The sequence below is a fragment of the Microcaecilia unicolor genome, chromosome 2, assembly GCF_901765095.1.
Source record: "Microcaecilia unicolor chromosome 2, aMicUni1.1, whole genome shotgun sequence".
Taxonomy (NCBI): Eukaryota; Metazoa; Chordata; class Amphibia; order Gymnophiona; family Siphonopidae; genus Microcaecilia; species Microcaecilia unicolor.
The window spans coordinates 492,812,523-492,830,702 of record NC_044032.1 but is presented as its reverse complement, the minus strand read 5'-3'; the positions used below and the strand labels follow the sequence as shown (position 1 = coordinate 492,830,702).

Genomic DNA, 18,180 nt, shown 5'->3' with positions numbered 1-18,180 from the left:
TTGACTGGGTAAATGTAACATCAGGGCATGCTAGGGAGCTAAAATTCCTTGGCGAAATCAAGGACTGCTTTATGGAGTAGCAGGTACAGGAACTGACAAGTGAAGGAAAAATTTTAGACCTATTCCTTAGAGAAGCACATGATCTGGTGTGGGAGGTAATGGTGCTTGGGCCACGATAACAGTGATCATAATATGATCAGATTTGATATTAGCTTTGGAGTAAGTATACGCAGGAAATTCAATACGTTAGCGTTTAACTTTCAAAAAGGAAACTATGATAAAATGAGAATAACGGTGAAAAAAAACAAAACTTAGAGTAGCGGCTGTGTGGGTCAAAAACTTACATCAGGCGTGGATGCTATTCAAAAATATCATCCTGGAAGCCCAGGCCAAATATATTCCACGTATTAAAAAAGGTGGAAGGTAGAACATAGCCTTACAAAACTACCTCACCAATCCACCCAGTTATTAAAGTCCACCTTCTATACCTTATACCCTGCCTAACACCTTCCTCTCTCTTCTCTTACTTAATCTTTGTACATTAATAACTGTATCTGATATCATGGAATGACTTTGTCATAACAATACTCTGTAAGCCACATTGAGCCTGCAAATAGGTGGGAAAATTTGGGACACAAATGCAATAAATAAATAAATAAAATGACAGCCGGCATGGTTAAAAAGTGAGGTGAAGGAAGCTATTAGATCTAAACGAAAATCCTTCAGAAAATGGAAGAAGGAACCGACTGAAAATAATAAGAAACAGTATAAGGAATGTCAAGTCAAATGCAAAGCGCTGATAAGGAAGGCAAAGGATTTTGAAAAAAAGATTGCATTGGAGGCAAAAACACATAGTAAATTTTTTTTTTAAGGTATATTAAAAGCAGAAAGCTGGCAAAAGAATCGGTTGGATCTCTAGACGACCGAGGGGTAATAGGGGTGATCAGGGAAGACGAAGCCACAGTCGAGAGATTAAATGAATTCTTTCCTTTGGTCTTCACCGATGAAGATTTAGGAGAGATACCGGTGCCAGGAATGGTATTCAAAGCTGATGAGTTGAAAAAACTGAATGAAATATCTATAAACCTGGAGGATGTAATGGGGAAATTTGACAAACTGAAGAGTAGCAAATCTCCTGGATCGGATGGTATCCATCCCAGAGTACTGACAGAATTGAAAAATTAACTTGCAGAACTATTGTTAGTAATATGTAATTTATCTTTAAAATTGAGAGTGGTACTGGAAGATTGGAGGGTGGCCAATGTAACGCAGATTTTTAAAAAAGGCTCCAGAGGAGATCTGGGAAATTATAGACCGGTGAGCCTGACGTCGGTGCCGGGCAAAATGGTAGAGACTATTATAAAGAACAAAATCAAAGAGCATGTTCAGGGGCACGGATTGATGAGACAAAGCCAACATGGCTTTAATGAAGGGAAATCTTGCCTCTCCAATCTATTACATTTCTTTGAAGGGGTGAATAAACATGTGGATAAAAGTGAGCCGGCTGGTATTGTGCATCTGGATTTTCAAAAGGCACTTGACAAAGTACCTCATGAAAGACTACAGAGGAAATTGGAGAGTCATGGGATAGGAGGTAGTGTTCTATTGTGGATTAAAAACTGGTTAAAAGATAGAAAACAGAGAGTAGGGTTAAATGGTCAGTATTCTCAACGGAGAAGGGTAGTTAGTGGGTTTCCCAAGGGGTATGTGCTGGGACCAGTGCCTTTTAACATGTTTATAAATGACCTATAGATGGGAGTAACTAGTGAGATAATTACGTTTGCTGACGACACAAAGTTATTCCTCTCCCCGCCAAGTAAGCACAGCTCTCACACTACTGAAGTGAAATGTACAGCTTTAAAATAATTTATGGTCTGTTGAAAAATGGAAAGGGCCTCAAAGGCCTACCGTGGGTGGTTGGGGGGAAGATATCAAAATGCTCTCTCTCTGCTTTTTGCTTCACTACCTGTGCTGCCATTTACCCATATAGACAGCAGACATACAGCAGGGGCACTGCACATTAAGCAGTCACTACTGGAATTCTTATTAGCCTCTTTGACAATCCCTTACGTTCCATCTAGAATCTTAAGATCTTTAAATGACCACCAGTTGTTTCTCCCTAACCCATCAATGGCTCATTTTGAATCAATTAGAAAGAGTGCCTTTTATTTTTTGGCACCTTTCCTCTGGAATACCCTCTCTTTGGCCCTTTGATCTGAGCAGTCCCTTGGTAAATTTAAAGCTCAACTGAAGGCATTTGCCTTTGGGAACTTTGTGTGTCATGACTCACAATGATGGGGGAGGGGTGGAGGTGTCTGTATTGGACAGTATTGTAGCCCTTTGTTATTTTGTATGTTTCTCTGGATGAATGATTTCTGTTCTAGTCTTTACTGGAGTTCTTTTCTGCCTGTTTTAATTTTTATTGAATCACCTTGATTTGTTTTGTGAATAATGGCAATTTTATCAAATGCCAATAAACCTAAACATATGAGGTAAGACAGTTAATTCTCCCACCCCCCTTCAGCTCACACATTTAGAAGGGAGGCCTGAGTGGATGAGGGATAAAGTTTGGAAGGATGTCCAGTTACAGTCTGTGGAAAGTTGGCAGTCCTAATCATGAAGGAGGAAGATCTGGGATTGGGACTCCCTCTCATATTCCCATCCTGGGCCCCAGAATGTAGGGCTTCATTTTTGGACCATCTACTCTACAGGATTCCATGCCAGGAAACATTACTACTACTACTATTTAGCATTTCTATAGCGCTACAAGGCGTACGCAGCGCTGCACAAACATAGAAGAAAGACAGTCCCTGCTCAAAGAGCTTACAATCTAATAGACAAAAAATAAAGTAAGCAAATCAAATCAATTAATGTGAACGGAAGTGCTTTTTTTTTTTTAAACATATTCCAGTGCTATTAATATTCTGGAAGCTTTTACAGCCATCCATTACACATTTTGGGATAGAACCCTATACAGTTGGAAACCCTTCTCTGTACAGGGATGAATGCCATTACACATATGTGAAATAATATCCTATTAAAAGAAATTGACATACAGTATTTTGTGGTAGAGAAATAACTTGTTGCCTATCACCCTAGCAGAGGCACCAAACACTATAAATGGGCACCACTGTCTAACTGAGAAAGTAATGGCAACCAGCTCCTGGATTCCTGTACTCCTTCAGCTGTTCTAGGTGGATCAGTACTGGGATATACAAGGCAAACCCTGGTAGGTCTGCCTGCCAGTACTGGTGACTATCCCTGCTCCCACATATCCTTGGGTTCTGAAGTTTTTCCACACCTTGTTGATAGGGCCAGTATGTGTTGCAAGTGAGCAGTGGAATATGAAAGAGTATGAGGAATCAAGATAGCATAGTCTAGCTGTCATCATTTCTCATGGGAGAAAAATAAAAATTTTCCTCCCACAGTAAACAAGAGTATTGTGGCAAAAAGATATTGCTGCCCTACGTGGAAGTTAATATATTCTAGATGGAGGCCTCCTGGAAGAAAATAAATCAACACTAGGTAAGTGCTGAGCTAAGACAGGGAAGGAGCAAAGGGCACCAATAATGTGTCTATGATGGCTCCACCTCTTGTGTCCTACAATTTTCTGTTTTCTGGCTGTGCAAAAAAACAAAACACTGAATATTATTCATGTATTCCTTTTATGAGAGTAGCTGTTGGGGGAAATTGGATATTCAACAAGTATGTATCAAGCAAAAGCCCAAAGGTTGAAGAGTTGAAAATTGAAAGCACACTATTTTAAATAAACATATTCAAACACATGTGATCCTCAGAAGGAGAAAAGTCAATACTGGAAAGAAAATTAATACAGAATTATATGACACACTGAACAAAATAAACTTCTCCTGACATCTCTGCCACACATACCTGTATAATTCCAGCAGTAAATTCTGGGCCTACATCGAGTGGGTAATTTTCTATCAAGTAGAATGCTGCAGCACACATTACTAAGACATGCTGTAGGTTATGAACATTCACGCAGCTGCAAATATGAGCAAAATAGCTGATGTACACATTAATGAAACAATTTTATCCAAAATAAAATACATTTCACGTACAGTCTTTAAAAAACATTGATAGTCAAATACTGAAGGCTTCTATAAATTACACTATTGCAACATAATTAAACTCCGTTTAAATACTAAAACGTACCATGCAAGAACTTCGCCCGGAACTTATTGCTATAAAGACCAGTGCTTTTTTTGTGCCGGTACGCAACGGTACGGCGTACCGGCACCTTTTTTTTTTGCTCCCCCCGCCCCGTGAGTCCATGTCCTGCACGCAGTGCCAGCCCCCATTTCCGGCCGCTGCTGCTTCTCCTGTTGAGCAGCAGCGGCCGCTACACAAAGAAAAAGATTTAAAAAAAAATTGAAACCTGGCTGAAACGCGGCACCCCGGCACTGAGGACAGCCATTAGGCATTGGCTGTTGCCCCGCAGCCGCTCCTCCTCTTGCCTCTACGTCACTGCGCTCCTCCGGGGTCTTCCTCCAGGGGCAGTGACGTAGAGGCAAGAGGAGGAGCGGTTGCGGGGCAACAGCCAATGCCTAATGGCTGTCCTCAGTGCCGGGGTGCCGCGTTTCAGCCAGGTTTCAATTTTTTTTTAATCTTCTTTTTCTTTGTGTAGCGGCCGCTGCTGCTCAACAACAGGAGAAGCAGCAGCGGCCGGAAATAGGGGCTGGTGCCGCGTGCGTCGCGTCTTCGCGCCAAACTTGGCAGGGAGAGGGAATCCAACAGAGGGAAGGATTGGGGAGAGAGAGAAAGAGGGAAACCAACAGAGGGAAGGATTGGGGAGAGAGAGAAAGAGGGAAACCAATAGAGGGAAGGATTGGGGAAAGAGGGAAAACAACAGAGGGAAGGATTTGGGAGAGAGAAAACAACAGAGGGAAGGATTGGGGAGAGAGAGAGAGAGGGAAAACAACAGAGGGAAGGATTGGGGAGAGAGAGAGAGAGAGGGAAAACAACAGAGGGAAGGATTGGGGAGAGAGAGAAAGAGGGAAACCAACAGAGGGAAGGATTGGGGAGAGAGGGAAACCAACAGAGGGAAGGATTGGGGAGAGAGAGAGAGAGGGAAAACAACAGAGGGAAGGATTGGGGAGAGAGAGAGAGAGGGAAAACAACAGAGGGAAGGATTGGGGGAGAGAGAGAAAGAGGGAAACCAACAGAGGGAAGGATTGGGGAGAGAGGGAAACCAACAGAGGGAAGGATTGGGGAAAGAGGGAAAACAACAGAGGGAAGGATTGGGGAGAGAGAGGGAAAACAACAGAGGGAAGGATTGGGGAGAGAGAGAAAGGGAAAACAACAGAGGGAAGGATTGGGGAGAGAGAGAAAGGGAAAACAACAGAGGGAAGGATTGGGGAGAGAGAGAGAGAGAGGGAAAACAACAGAGGGAAGGATTGGGGAGAGAGAGAAAGAGGGAAACCAACAGAGGGAAGGATTGGGGAAAGAGAGAAAGAGGGAAACCAACAGAGGGAAGGATTGGGGAGAGAGGGAAAGAGGGAAACCAACAGAGGGAAAGATTGAGGAGAGAGAGAAAGAGGGAAAACAACAGAGGGAAGGATTGGGGAGAGAGAGAAAGAGGGAAACCAACAGAGGGAAGGATTGGGGAGAGAGGGAAAGAGGGAAACCAACAGAGGGAAAGATTGGGGAGAGAGAGAAAGAGGGAAACCAACAGAGGGAAGGATTGGGGAGAGAGAGAAAGAGGGAAACCAACAGTGGGAAGGATTGGGGAGAGAGAGAAAGAGGGAAACCAACAGAGGGAAAGATTGGGGAGAGAGAGGGAAACCAACAGAGGGAAGGATGGGGAGAGAGAGGGAAAAACAGATGGAAGGATTGGGGAGAGAGGGGAAAAACAGATGGAAGGATTGGGGAGAGAGAAAGAGGGAAAACAACAGGGAAGGATTGGGGAGAGAGAGGGGAAAACAGATGGAAGGATGGGGAGAGGGAAAAACAGATGGAAGGATTGGGGAGAGGGGAAAACAGATGGAAGGATGGGGATAGAGAGAGAGGGAAAACAGGGAAGGATTGGGGAGAGAGAGAAAGGGAAAACAACAGAGGGAAGGATTGGGGAGAGAGGGGAAAACAGATGGAAGGATGGGGAGAGAGAGGGAAAACAGATGGAAGGATTGGGGAGAGAGAGGGAAAAACAGATGGAAGGATTGGGGAGAGAGGGAAAAACAGATGGAAGGATTGGGGAAAGAGAGAGGGAAAACAGATGGAAGGATGGGGAGAGAGAGAGGGAAGATGCTGGATGGAAGAATGCAGAAAGAAATAGGGGAGACACTGGAAGGATGGGGAGAGAAAGCAGAGCTGCTGGATGGAAAAGGGGAATAGAGAAAGACTGGAGAATAAGAGGAAGGGGCATGGGGAGAACAAGGGTGAGGAAAAGATGAAAAGCCACAGGTAGATGAAGGACATTAAAGAATAGATAGTAAGAATGAATTAAATCTGGACAGAGAGAGAGCCTGAAAAATATTGAAGAAAGCAAAGAAAAAGGAGACAAAAATGACAAATGGCACAGAAGAGTTAAGCGAAAAGAAAAGAAAGCAGAATCACAGAATGGGACCAATATGGAAAGAAAAACAGTCACCAGACAACAAAGGTAGAAAAAAATCATTTTATTTTCATTTTAGTGTTTGTAATTATGTCTAATTTGAGAATTTACATTGGCTGTCTTATTTTGCACTGGGTATACTGGAGCTGTAAGAGCTTACAGAGATTATTTATAATGAAAAAAATCACGTTATTTTTTTCTCCTATAGTACTATAATATTTTCAATGATGTCTGTTTATATGCGCCATGGCTGGTATAGGGGGTGTGGTTAATGTGGGTGTGGCTATCATAGGGGTGGAGCCATATGTGGTGACCCCGCCCATAATGAGTACCGGCACCTTTTTTTCTACAAAAAAAGCACTGATAAAGACTTACTCTTTACAAAGCTAATATGATATTCTTCTCAGCTGTCTGCCTACGGAAAAGTATAACACAAACACAGATACTTTGGACAATCCAGCACTTTTATAAATCAACATGGGGGGGGGGGGTGCTCCAAATGGGTTAGTTTTGTGTATAATGGTAATAAACCTCACTTCTAAGATAGGGGCCCAAAGTAGTTTACATACAAACATTACAATCCTTTATATAACCAAGTTACCAATTAAATTTCCAACCTAGGTCAACAGCAGGCAAAGAACTAGGATATAATGGAAATTCTTAAGGACTTTACTCACTGCAGAGCCTATCCCTCAAATCATGACAATACTCATGAAGAAGAATATGCACAGATTAAACAATGTGCTTTGTCAAACTCTTTTCAAGACTGTAAGGGAGCCTGACAAAATCTCACCACATGTACATTATCTGTATGTATGTGATAATGTTTATGGAAGTTGATACATTTGTTTTCTAACTGAAAACATTCTAAATACTCTAGATCAATGATGGCGAACCTATGGCACGCGTGCCAGAGAGGGCATGCAGAGCTCTCTCTGTTGGCACGCGCGCCATCGCCTCAGCCAGAGTCGTACTGCTGCTATGAACTTCTGGCGCGATCACGTTAGCAGTTCAAAGTTGTGTCGGAGCAGAGGAGAGACCCATCGGAAGTTTGTTCACCCACCGGAAGTTCGTTCCCTCCTCCCTTCGAGTTCTAGGCTCCCTCCCTCCGAATTTTAAAAGTCATCTATTTTACCTCGTCGGGGTTAGGGCAGCAGCATGCAGGCTCGGCTCGGTGCTTAGTTCAGTTTTCCCTTCTCTCTCTCTCTCAGCTCTGGTCCCCCCCTTGAGGAAACAGGAAATGAGGGCGGGACCAGAGCTGAGAGAGAAGGGAAAACTGAACTAAGCACCGAGCCGAGCCTGCATGCTTTTTACCGCTGCTGCCGCCCTAACCCCGACGAGGTAAGATAGATGACTTTTAAAATTTGGAGGGAGGGGGCACCCTGGAACTGGGAAAGAGGTTAAATTGCCCTGTTGGCACTTTGCGATAAATAATTAGATTTTGGGTTGCTGTTTGGGCACTCGGTCTCTGAAAGGTTCGCCATCACTGCTCTAGATTATTACTGATAAAGAGTCAATAATCAAGTTGTTGCTGATCTCTTTGTATTGAGCTAACTTAGGGGCCCTTTTACTAAGCCACGTAAGCGTCTACACGTGCACAACGTGCACCAAAATGGAATTACTGCATGGCTACCACGTGGCTCTTGTGGTAATTTCATTTTTGCTGCACATCCGACACATGCAGCCAAAAAATAATTTTTATTTTCTGACGTGCGTATCGGATGTGCGCCAAGTGGCATTTGAAATATTTATCAAGACACTAGATGTTATTTTAAACCTGCTAAATTACAATATAATCAATCAGGAACTATTGTGACAAACAGTATGGCTTGTTATATAAACAGAAGACAGTTAAACTAAACTGACTTGTGGCCTTTCAGCTTATATACATTCCATGACAATAAATGGAATTCTGTGAATGTTTGTATTTAAAAGATTTTGTCCCTTTACTTTTTTAATACTCTTGCAGATCTTTTATTAATGTCAAAGAGCTCCAGCTTTGAAAAGAAATCTTAGTTAACATTTATAAAGTTTAAAAAATTATAAGAGGATGGAGAAACCTATTAACATAGTTGCTTAGTATAATAGGTTTGGGGAGCCTAAACCTTTCCAAAATTCAAGCTGGCAGACAGGAGGAGCAAGAGCAGATGCATGCAATATTGACAATATGGGCTGAGAATGGGGCCAGCATTAGGACACAAACTGAAGTAGAAAGCCAGAGGAAGCTCCCTGCTTGCTGATGCTTGTTCCCTGCCTCAGACTGACCCATTTTGCTGGCCAAGATCTATCAGCACACACAAAAAAGGAAAACAATTTCTCCAGCTCCTGCAGTGACATGGGAGGGGCTGGGGTCAGAAAGAGCAGTAATTGTGTATTTGAGGGGTGGAGGGCAGGAGGGTTCAGAACGCTGCCGCACATCTTATATTCCGCCAGAACCAATATACTCATATCACCCCTCTCCTCAAGTCACTTCACTGGCTTCCGATCAGATACCGCATACAATTCAAGCTTCTACTCCTTACCTACAAATGCACCCGGTCTGCGGCTCCTCACTACCTCTCTACCCTCATCTCCCCCTATGTTCCCGCCCGTAACCTCCGCTCACAGGACAAATCCCTCCTTTCAATACCCTTCTCCACCACTGCCAACTCCAGGCTCCGCTCATTCTGCCTTGCCTCACCCTATGCCTGGAACAATCTTCCTCAACCCCTACGCCAAGCCCCCTCCCTACCCATCTTCAAATCTCTGCTTAAAACTCACCTCTTCAATGCTGCCTTCGGCACCTAACCTTTCGAGAAATATAGTATGCCCTATCAGATTGACTCTACACTTGTCTTTTAGATTGTACACTTGTCTTTAGATTGTACACCTGTCTTTTAGATTGTAAGCTCCTTGAGCAGGGACTGTCCTTCCATGTTAAATTGTACAGCGCTGTGTAACCCTAGTAGCGCTTTAGAAATGGTAAGTAGTAGTAGTAGCTCAAGTGGAAGGAGTACAGAAAGACAAAAAAAAAGTTTGTGATAGCATGGATGAAAACAGAAGCACAAATAAGGTGAGGAAGCAGAAGTGGGACAAGCCAGAGGAGAGAGAGAGAGAGAGAGAGCAAGATTTCAGAAACAGGGGAGAGACAGCAGTGTTTCAAATGGGGCAGTTGTAAGCGGTAGCATAGCTAGGACTGTATGGGCCCCAGGCAGAAAAACTGAGATGCTCCCCCCAAATAACACCATCACTCTCAAGATAGTGGGAAGCGGAGGGCGGTGCATATTATATCTTTGCTGTCTGAGCATTGCTTTGGTCCTAGTCTCTCATCTGCTTTTCTGGGGTTTTTTTTTTAAATCTCTCCAGGGTCTTCTGTCCTTTTGATATTTCTTAGCTATGTCCACCATCCACTTTTCTTATGTGTCTATCCATCCTGTCCAGTGTCTCCCCTCTGTGTCACTGTTCCTATGCTCCCTCCAAAGCCAGCCTTTCTTGTGTGTCCCTGTCCCTCCTCATGGCTGGCTTCTCTCCTCTCTATTCTCTTCTGCCTGCACCTCCATGCCCCACACTCACCTTCTGAAGTCTGGTATCTCTCCCTCCCTCAGGCCAGCATCTCCCCCAGTCCAGTCTTTGTCTCTCTACTCTCCATTCCTCTCAGTCCAACATCTGTCCCATATCTTCCCCTTATGCTCTAGGTCTTTCTCTCTCTGTCTTCTCCTTTTCTCCAAGTCTCTCTTGCTTGTTCTCTCTCTATTGTCTCTGCTCTCTATCCCTACCCCCACTCCTGGGTCCCTCATTTCTCCACTCTCCATTCCCCGCACCCAGGTCCGGCATCCCGGCATCTGTGTACCCATGCCCCCCCCCCACCAGCCGGTCCTCCAAATGCTGTGGCAGGTCACAGCAGAAACAGCACTGAAAACTGCTCTCTGTCCGGCGGGTCCTTTCTTCTGCCACGTCCTGTCCACAGGAGTTGTTACTAACATGATACAGTTACTATAACAAACTCTACACAGAAAGGTTTAAGCTACTCAGAGTGTACTCACAGGAATAAGAAGGGTAAGGGTAGGTATAATAGAAATAGTCAAATATTTTGCAGGTTCTGTCAAGCATGGGATGGTGTACAGAAAGGAAATTCAAAGGCAAGGGGGTCATAATACAAAGTTGGAGAGCAGGAGGTTCAACAGAAATACTTCTTTACTGAGGTGGTGGTAGATACATAGAATAGAATATGAGTGGAGATAGAATCCAGATTGTGACAGAATGTAAAGCATGCCTGGGACAGATATTACACAGCAGCATTAGAATCAGGGTTGAGTGTTTTCAGCTGTGTGTTGTATTGAATATAGAAACTTACATCCTCATCTACCCAAGATTAAAAATAGAACCAAGGGGTAAGACAATAAACCTAACTTGGATAGGGAGAGAGATCTTGCAGACAATCAAGCTTGTATGACTAACAGTGTATCTACTTAAATGGACTGGAATAAATGAGCAGAACAGGTAGGCTAATTGGTCTTTATCCACTGTCATATATTATGTTACAAGAAAGCAAAAAACAAAATTAGATGCCATTAGGTCTTACTGTGCTATGCCTCTCAGGTTGGACAGCAAATAATCACTGATAACTGGAATGAGCTGTTTTGCTGTTTCATCAAGTAGATCACACTCTAAGACATAGAGTATTCCGTGCAGTGCTCCAATCCGGCTGGGCATGTGGGTGCTGCGCAGGGTTGTCTCCAACATGCGACTTACTGCTTCTGCTACAGTTTTCTCCTAATGCACATATACAACAAGAAGAGCAGCAGGGAACCAATTTCGTACCCAGTAGACCAAATCCTTATCAGTGTTTCAAAGCAGCATACACTTAAAGCAGGGGTCCCCCACCTTTTCATGGAGAGGGATGGACGGGTATGGGGACCCTCTCAAAGAAGGCTTACTAAGTGGGGGACACAAAAGGGCACCATGCCTGACATTTTTATTGATTTCAAATGCGGGGATGGATTGTAGTAGGGTTCCCGGTGGTATCACAGAAAAACCTATTCCTTTCTTTCCCCTTCCCCTAGCACCTGACCCTTGAGAACCGAGATGTGGGTAGATGGCATGCTATGGTGTGTGTGTGTGTGTGTGACACACATTATTTCATTAAACTCACCTCCCTCTCACCAAATACACCCCTCCTCTTTTCTCTCCTTTACTTCCTCTTGTGCCCTCTCATCTGTCTCTTACTCTTCTTTCTCATCTATTCTTTCACCTCCTACAGTATAACAGCAAGGTACGCTCACACTCCAGGAACTTTATTACTGAGAACAAACAGTATTAACACTGCACCCCCACCCGATCATGCAGTGCAAGAGCAGCATACACATGCACACATATATCCTGGTCCTTTAGCCCTACTGAAGAAAAGCATTCACTCACACTCACACACAGGGAGATGACCCCACCCCAGCCCTACATATCCAAGAGTGAAGATCATCTTCCCCCCTCACAACCACCCTGCCCAATAAAAGTGCAAAGCTAGTGCTAAGCTGAGATCCTAGAGTTTGAAGAAAGTTGGGTGAATTCACTTTTGGCAGGTTTCCCAGGCTCTGGAAGAAGTGGCTATTCCAGGCTCTGTTGTCCTTTTATCTTATTCCTGTTGTCACTTTCCTGATAGAAGGGAGGGGAAGGAAGAGGAAGATGGAAGCACTGGAAAAATTTGGTAGGAAGGAATAGAGAGGGAAAGAACACAGACAAAGGGCGTAGAAGGGAGAGAGGAAGAGAAAGAAGACTGTAGTACATGGACCCAAAAAAATGTAAGAAAACATGCTCTTGGTGTCAGATCTGATCTGGGGACAAAAAACCATGGAAACCAGAAAAACTTACTCTATGGGCTGCATCTCACATATGGTTCTTAATTTGGGGATCCTTAAAGGGTGCATGTAAGTGTAGTGGCATGTATGGATATGAAGTACACAACCCTGATCTGTCTAGACAGTACCCTCCACACCCCAGTTTGATTAAGGATGCAGCATTTACAGCCTGTGGCGGGGAAGTGGGAATGGATTATGTCATGATCATTTTTAAATGCAAAACCTTGAGGCCAGATTAGATACAATGATAGAGGAAGCAGCTTTGGTGTAGGACTCCTGGCATCGGGACTATTGCTGCTTTGACCAGTGGAAATAGGGGGCAAATCTCCATGTAGTTGCAAGTGAAGGCTCATGGCACCAGAATTTTGGAATTTAGTTACAACTGAGCAAGAAGAAAAAAAGAGGAGCAGAGAGAAAATATAAAAATAGTTTGTCTATACGCATAAAAAGTGAAATCTCATTTTCATGACAATATGGTAGCTTAATCTTTTTACAGAATTTGTAGCTAGAGAGAGAGAAAGAGATAATAATCCATGCATTTTAAAAATTAGTTGAGTATTATACTGTTGCTAAGTAGAGTTATTTTGTAACAAAGAGATCCATTCACTATGTACAGGGATTTGGAAATTCCTCTAGGGTTTGCCACAAGGCCAAAACATTATGCATTGTATGCATGCCTTCTCAATAATTTGTTTTTTGGGAACAGGAAGGTGAGGCATATAGCAAGTAGTATTCCTTTCCATACCTTACCACAAGCTGATGTCCACTCTTCTTCCATTCTCTCTCTCTCTTCTCCTCCACTTACATGCTGTCTCAATCCAACCAAGCTGCAATCCTTTCTCTCCTCCTCTAGTTCTCCTCCCATGCAGTCTTCTAGCTTATCTTTTCCCCATCCCTCTCCTTCTCCTCTTTCTCATCCACCTCTCCCCATCCCCATTTTCTCAGCCTTCTCACACTTCTATTCTACACATTCATTCTTGCCGCAGCACTCACTGAAGCCCTGCTACTACCGCCCAGGCCTTGATTTTGCAGTGACAACACATCCTCCTCTCACTCTATAGGCCTGATTAGCAACATCAAAACTTTCCACTGTTACCAGGCCTGCTGCCACTGATGCCTCTTGATATTGGGTCCAGACTGGGGCTGAAAAGGCTACCCTCCTGCTCTCAGGGCCATCTCATTTATCTACTTTGAAAATCTTTGATGCCCACAGACTGCTGAAGACTGCCCTACCATTCCAAGCACGGCAGCTGCTTTGCAGATTGCTGGTGTTAGATATTGGTTGAGAATTTCATCCTCAGATGGATGTAGCTTCTGTAATTCTGTTAAGGTAGTATACATCATCTCAAACTGATTTCTCTCTGTGAATAAATCGGACACTGCTAAAAGCTGGAAAACAAAACAAAACACACAAGCACATAACTGTTAGAAGCATTTTAGCAATGGTTGACAATGGAACTATAGAATACAGCTTTGAAAACAAATAAGACCTATGAAAAAAAATGAAGTGAAAAGAAATACAACGTTTAGGATAATTTTGATATAACACAATTGGAAAGATGTACACCATGGGGTGCAGTAAGGGGTTCCTTACATGAGAATTTGTATGAGAGATAATTGATTTTATATATAGGTGTGGGACAGAAATACAACGGAGTATCTCTTCCTTCAAGCCTGATTCCCCATCACTAGGTCCCCTACAAAGTTTGAGTGGGTTTTAGCAGCAGACAACACATAGCAACTTCATGAACATGGCCTTTTTTTTTTTTTGACTGTGAACTGTGAAATAGAACAACCATAAGATTTCCCTATGTGTCTTCCATTTACAAGTACATTTTTCATGGCAAAGCAAACTTAAGCACGTAAATTGAGAAATAATGCAGATAAAAATCATCTAATATAATAATTTGCTCCTCCAACATTCCAATGTGTCTCACTGGGATCGTAACCACCTGCTGACGTCACTCCTCCAACTTTCTCCGTCCCCCCTCCCTCCCAGTTCCATAGGACCCTGGAACTGAGAGGGAGGGATGGAAGGACAGAGGGAGGGGGGACCCTGGAACTGGGAGGGAGGGAGGGAGGGAGGAGGGCCTGGAACTCGGAGGGAGGTGGAGGGGGCAGGGGAGAGATGCTGCACATGGATGGATGGAGGGGGCAGGGCACAGAGGACGTTGCCTGCATATGGATGAATGCAGGGGAGAGAGCATAATGCAGGGGAGGGAGGGGACCCTGAAACTCGGAGGGAGGCAGGGAGGGGATAACCCTGGAACTCGGAGGGAGGGAGGGGATGACGACCCTGGAACTCGGAGGGAGGGAGGGGACGACGACCCTGGGACTCAGAGGGCGGGAGGGAGTGGGGACCCTGGAACTGGGAGGGAGGGGGGCCCTGGCACACACTCTCATGCTCACACACACACTCTCTCACAGACACACTCGCACATTCACTCTCTCTCTCTCTCATACAGTCACTCTCACACATACTCTCTCAAACATACACACTCTGAGGAAAACCTTGCTAGCGCCCGTTTCATTTGTGTCAGAAACGGGCCTTTTTCACTAGTTAACATATGTTATTCTCCACTTGCTGGAAAGAATTCCTAAAAATTTAAAACGCAATAGTAAAGGAGAACCATGATTCGTTTACATGTTTTCAAAACCAGTTTGATTTATTTAAAACTCATGTGTTGAGAAGTGGGAACTGGACAGGGTATATGCGAAGAATAAGTGTGTTAATTTTCTTTTCTTTAGACTTGTTTCTTTACCAAGACAATTTCTGTCTAAAATGTCATTTTAATTTTATATTTCAACTTTTTTTTATTGATGACAAAATAAAAAATAACATACCAACAACAAGTAAGGAAACAGGAATTAATTAAAATAAGAACAAAGAAAGTTCAGCAACTCAATACAAAATGTCATCAAACAGAGTTACATATTTTATCCCCCCACTCTTTTACATTGTACAAATATCCTGTAAACCCCCACCATAAAGAAACCATCCATAGTGCAAGGAGCTGTGACTCTTCTGACTCCCCTCCACTAAACAACACAAGCAAAACTAACAGTGTATAGCAGTCCCTTACCCCACTTTTTTTAACTAACCCTACACCTCCCCCTGATCAACAGCACATAGTAAACGGTACCAAACAATTCAGCCATAATCAAAGTTGCAGTTTGTTGACAATCATACTGCAAACTCATGGAGAGAGACTCTGTATATATGTTTCCCAAATCATTCAGAACCACTTTCTATGTTTCAGGGTAACACAAGTATCTCTAGCCTCCCACTCCATTAAAACATGGTACAATCATGTTGGAAGAGGTGTGTGACACAGTGAGCTAGCTGCTTATATGTAAAAACAATTCCTGGTTGTATATCTGGAGATTGTAATAAAAGATGAAATGGTTTCAGAGTACCCCTATCTCTTGAGAAAATCTGCTACCCATACACAGCCACTGTTACCCCATCTGGTAAAAATTACAGTATCCATGCCCGGTGTGAAATCTTGATTACCCACAATAAGCAGGAGGTCCAAACTGAATGAATTATTTTCCCATAGAGACAGAAGAGCATGCCTTTAAAATGATACTGCACTTAAAATTATGTGGGAGAGATCTACTTGGAACATGAATTAAGAAATGTGGATGGAAAGGTCTAATGAGATCCCATTTCATAGCCCAGGGAGTATAATCATCAGCTTCCAACCTATTCTTTCAAACGGTGAAGAAGACATGCTACATTATAGGTATTTATATTAGGGAAACCAAATCCACCCCCCCCCCCTCCACGGTCGCCCAAGGCCCATACAAAATCTCCAATCTGATTTTAGGTTTTCTTGCTTGCCATAAAAAGTTTGTAAGCTCCCTATTTAAAGCCATTAAATCCTGCTTTTTTACACAGATTGGAAGTTGCTGGAGAACACAGAACCAACGTGGAAACAAAGTCATAAGATATAGACTAATTCTAACATAAAGAGACGGGGGAAGAGGATGCCATATGGCCAGTTATTGTTTAGTTTGTTGTAACAGGGAGTCAATATTGTAGGAATACAGCTTTCTGGGATCCCCCAGGAGCTGTATGTCCAAGTATCCTAATTGGTCTGTAGCCCCGTGTAACGGAAAATCCTTCACCCAACCTTGCCAGAGATCTGCCCTAGTTGACAAAGCCTCCAATTTGTTCATATTAAATAGAAATCCTGAGAATTGACCATAGTACTGAAAACTCTCAAGCAATGTAGAAAAAGAGGTATCAGGGTCTGCTAGGTGTACCAAAAGATCATCTGCAAATGCTGAAATTTTAAATTCTGTGCATCTTACCCCAATGCCCTTTATCCCAGGGTTAGCCAGGATTTCTCTAATAAGAGGATCCAATGTTAAAACAAATAGAAAGGGTGAGAGGGGGCAGCCTTGTCTGGTACCCCTATGTGTGGCAAATGGTGAAGAGGTAAAGCGAAGATACTTGCCTGTAGCAGGTATTCTCTGATGACTGCAAGCCTTATATTCTCACATGTGGGTAATGCAGATCCGCGTTGCTGGTCCGAAGCTTGTAACATGCTTAAAACAGGTCTTTGAGCATGAGACATGCTCCATCACATATGCATGAGCGCCTTTCCATCCGCCATGAGAGCATGGGACCAGCAGAACAATATAAAGCTATATAAAGCATAAGAAAAAAAGGAGACAACTCCAAGGAAGGTGGGAGGGTATGTGAGAATATAAAGCCTGCTGTCCATAGATAATACCTGCTACAGGTAAGAATCTTCGCTTTCTCCGAGGACAAGCAGGCCTATTATTCTCACATTTGGGAATCCCTAGCTACCAGGCTCACCAAAAAGAACCACCAGTGGTCACAGGACCTCGCAATGGTGAAGGCAAAAAAGTAATTAACCTGAAACTATATAAAATCTGAGTGAGAGTGCAGATTGGAACAGAACAAAATGGGTTTAGGAGGGTGGAGTTTGACTTTAAACCCAAAACAAACTCTGCAAAACTGTCTGTCCACACCGACTGTCATATCCTGCTCAAGGCAGTAATGAAATGTGAATGTGTGGACTGAAGACCATGTTGCAGCCTTGCAAATTTCTTTAACGGAGGCTGACCTCAAGTGGGCTACCAACGCAGCCATGGATCTGACATGAACCTTAAGGGTCAGTCCTGCTCAGACATAAGTGAAAGAAATACAATCTGCCAGCCAATTGGAAATGGTGTGTTTCCTGATGGCGACCCACATCCTGTTGGGATCAAAATTGTGGACTGTCTGTAGGGCCTAGTCCTCTCCAAGTAAAAGGCCAATGCTCGCTTGAAGTCCAAGATGTGCACAGTGCTTTCGCCAGGATGGGGGAAGAATGTTGGCAAGACAATCAACTGGTTCAGATGGAACTCCGACACAACCTTACGGAGGAACTTAGGGTGTGAGCGGAGGACTACTCTGTTATGATGAAACCATAAAGCGCATCCACCACTAAGGCCTAAAGCTCACTGACCCTGTGAGCTGAAGTAACAGCGACCACAAATATGACCTTCCAGGTCAAGTACTTCAGATGACAGGAATCAAGTGGCTCAAAAGGAGTTTTCATTAGATGGGTGAGAATGACATTGAGGTCCCATGACATAGGTGGAGGTTTGACAGGAGGCTTTTGTCAACAGCAAACCTCTCATGAAGTGAACAACTAGAGGCTGTCCAGAGATGGGATTACCCTCTACATATTGATGATAAGCACTAATAGCATTGAAATGAACCCTTACGGCGTTGGTCTTGAGACCAGACTCGGAGAG

The 18,180-nt window shown here is 43.5% G+C and overlaps 1 protein-coding gene across 1 annotated transcript in view; it reads right to left on the bottom strand.

Moving 5' to 3' along the window:
- Window positions 1–18,180, bottom strand: part of HTT (huntingtin) — a 990,576-nt gene that overhangs the window by 61,202 nt on the left and 911,194 nt on the right. The window contains exons 60-62 of the mRNA XM_030191138.1: window positions 13,639–13,794; window positions 11,136–11,326; window positions 3,892–4,006 (exon numbers count right to left, since the gene is read on the bottom strand). Coding sequence (XP_030046998.1) covers window positions 3,892–4,006; window positions 11,136–11,326; window positions 13,639–13,794 — 462 coding nt within the window. The remainder of the gene's footprint in view (window positions 1–3,891; window positions 4,007–11,135; window positions 11,327–13,638; window positions 13,795–18,180) is intronic.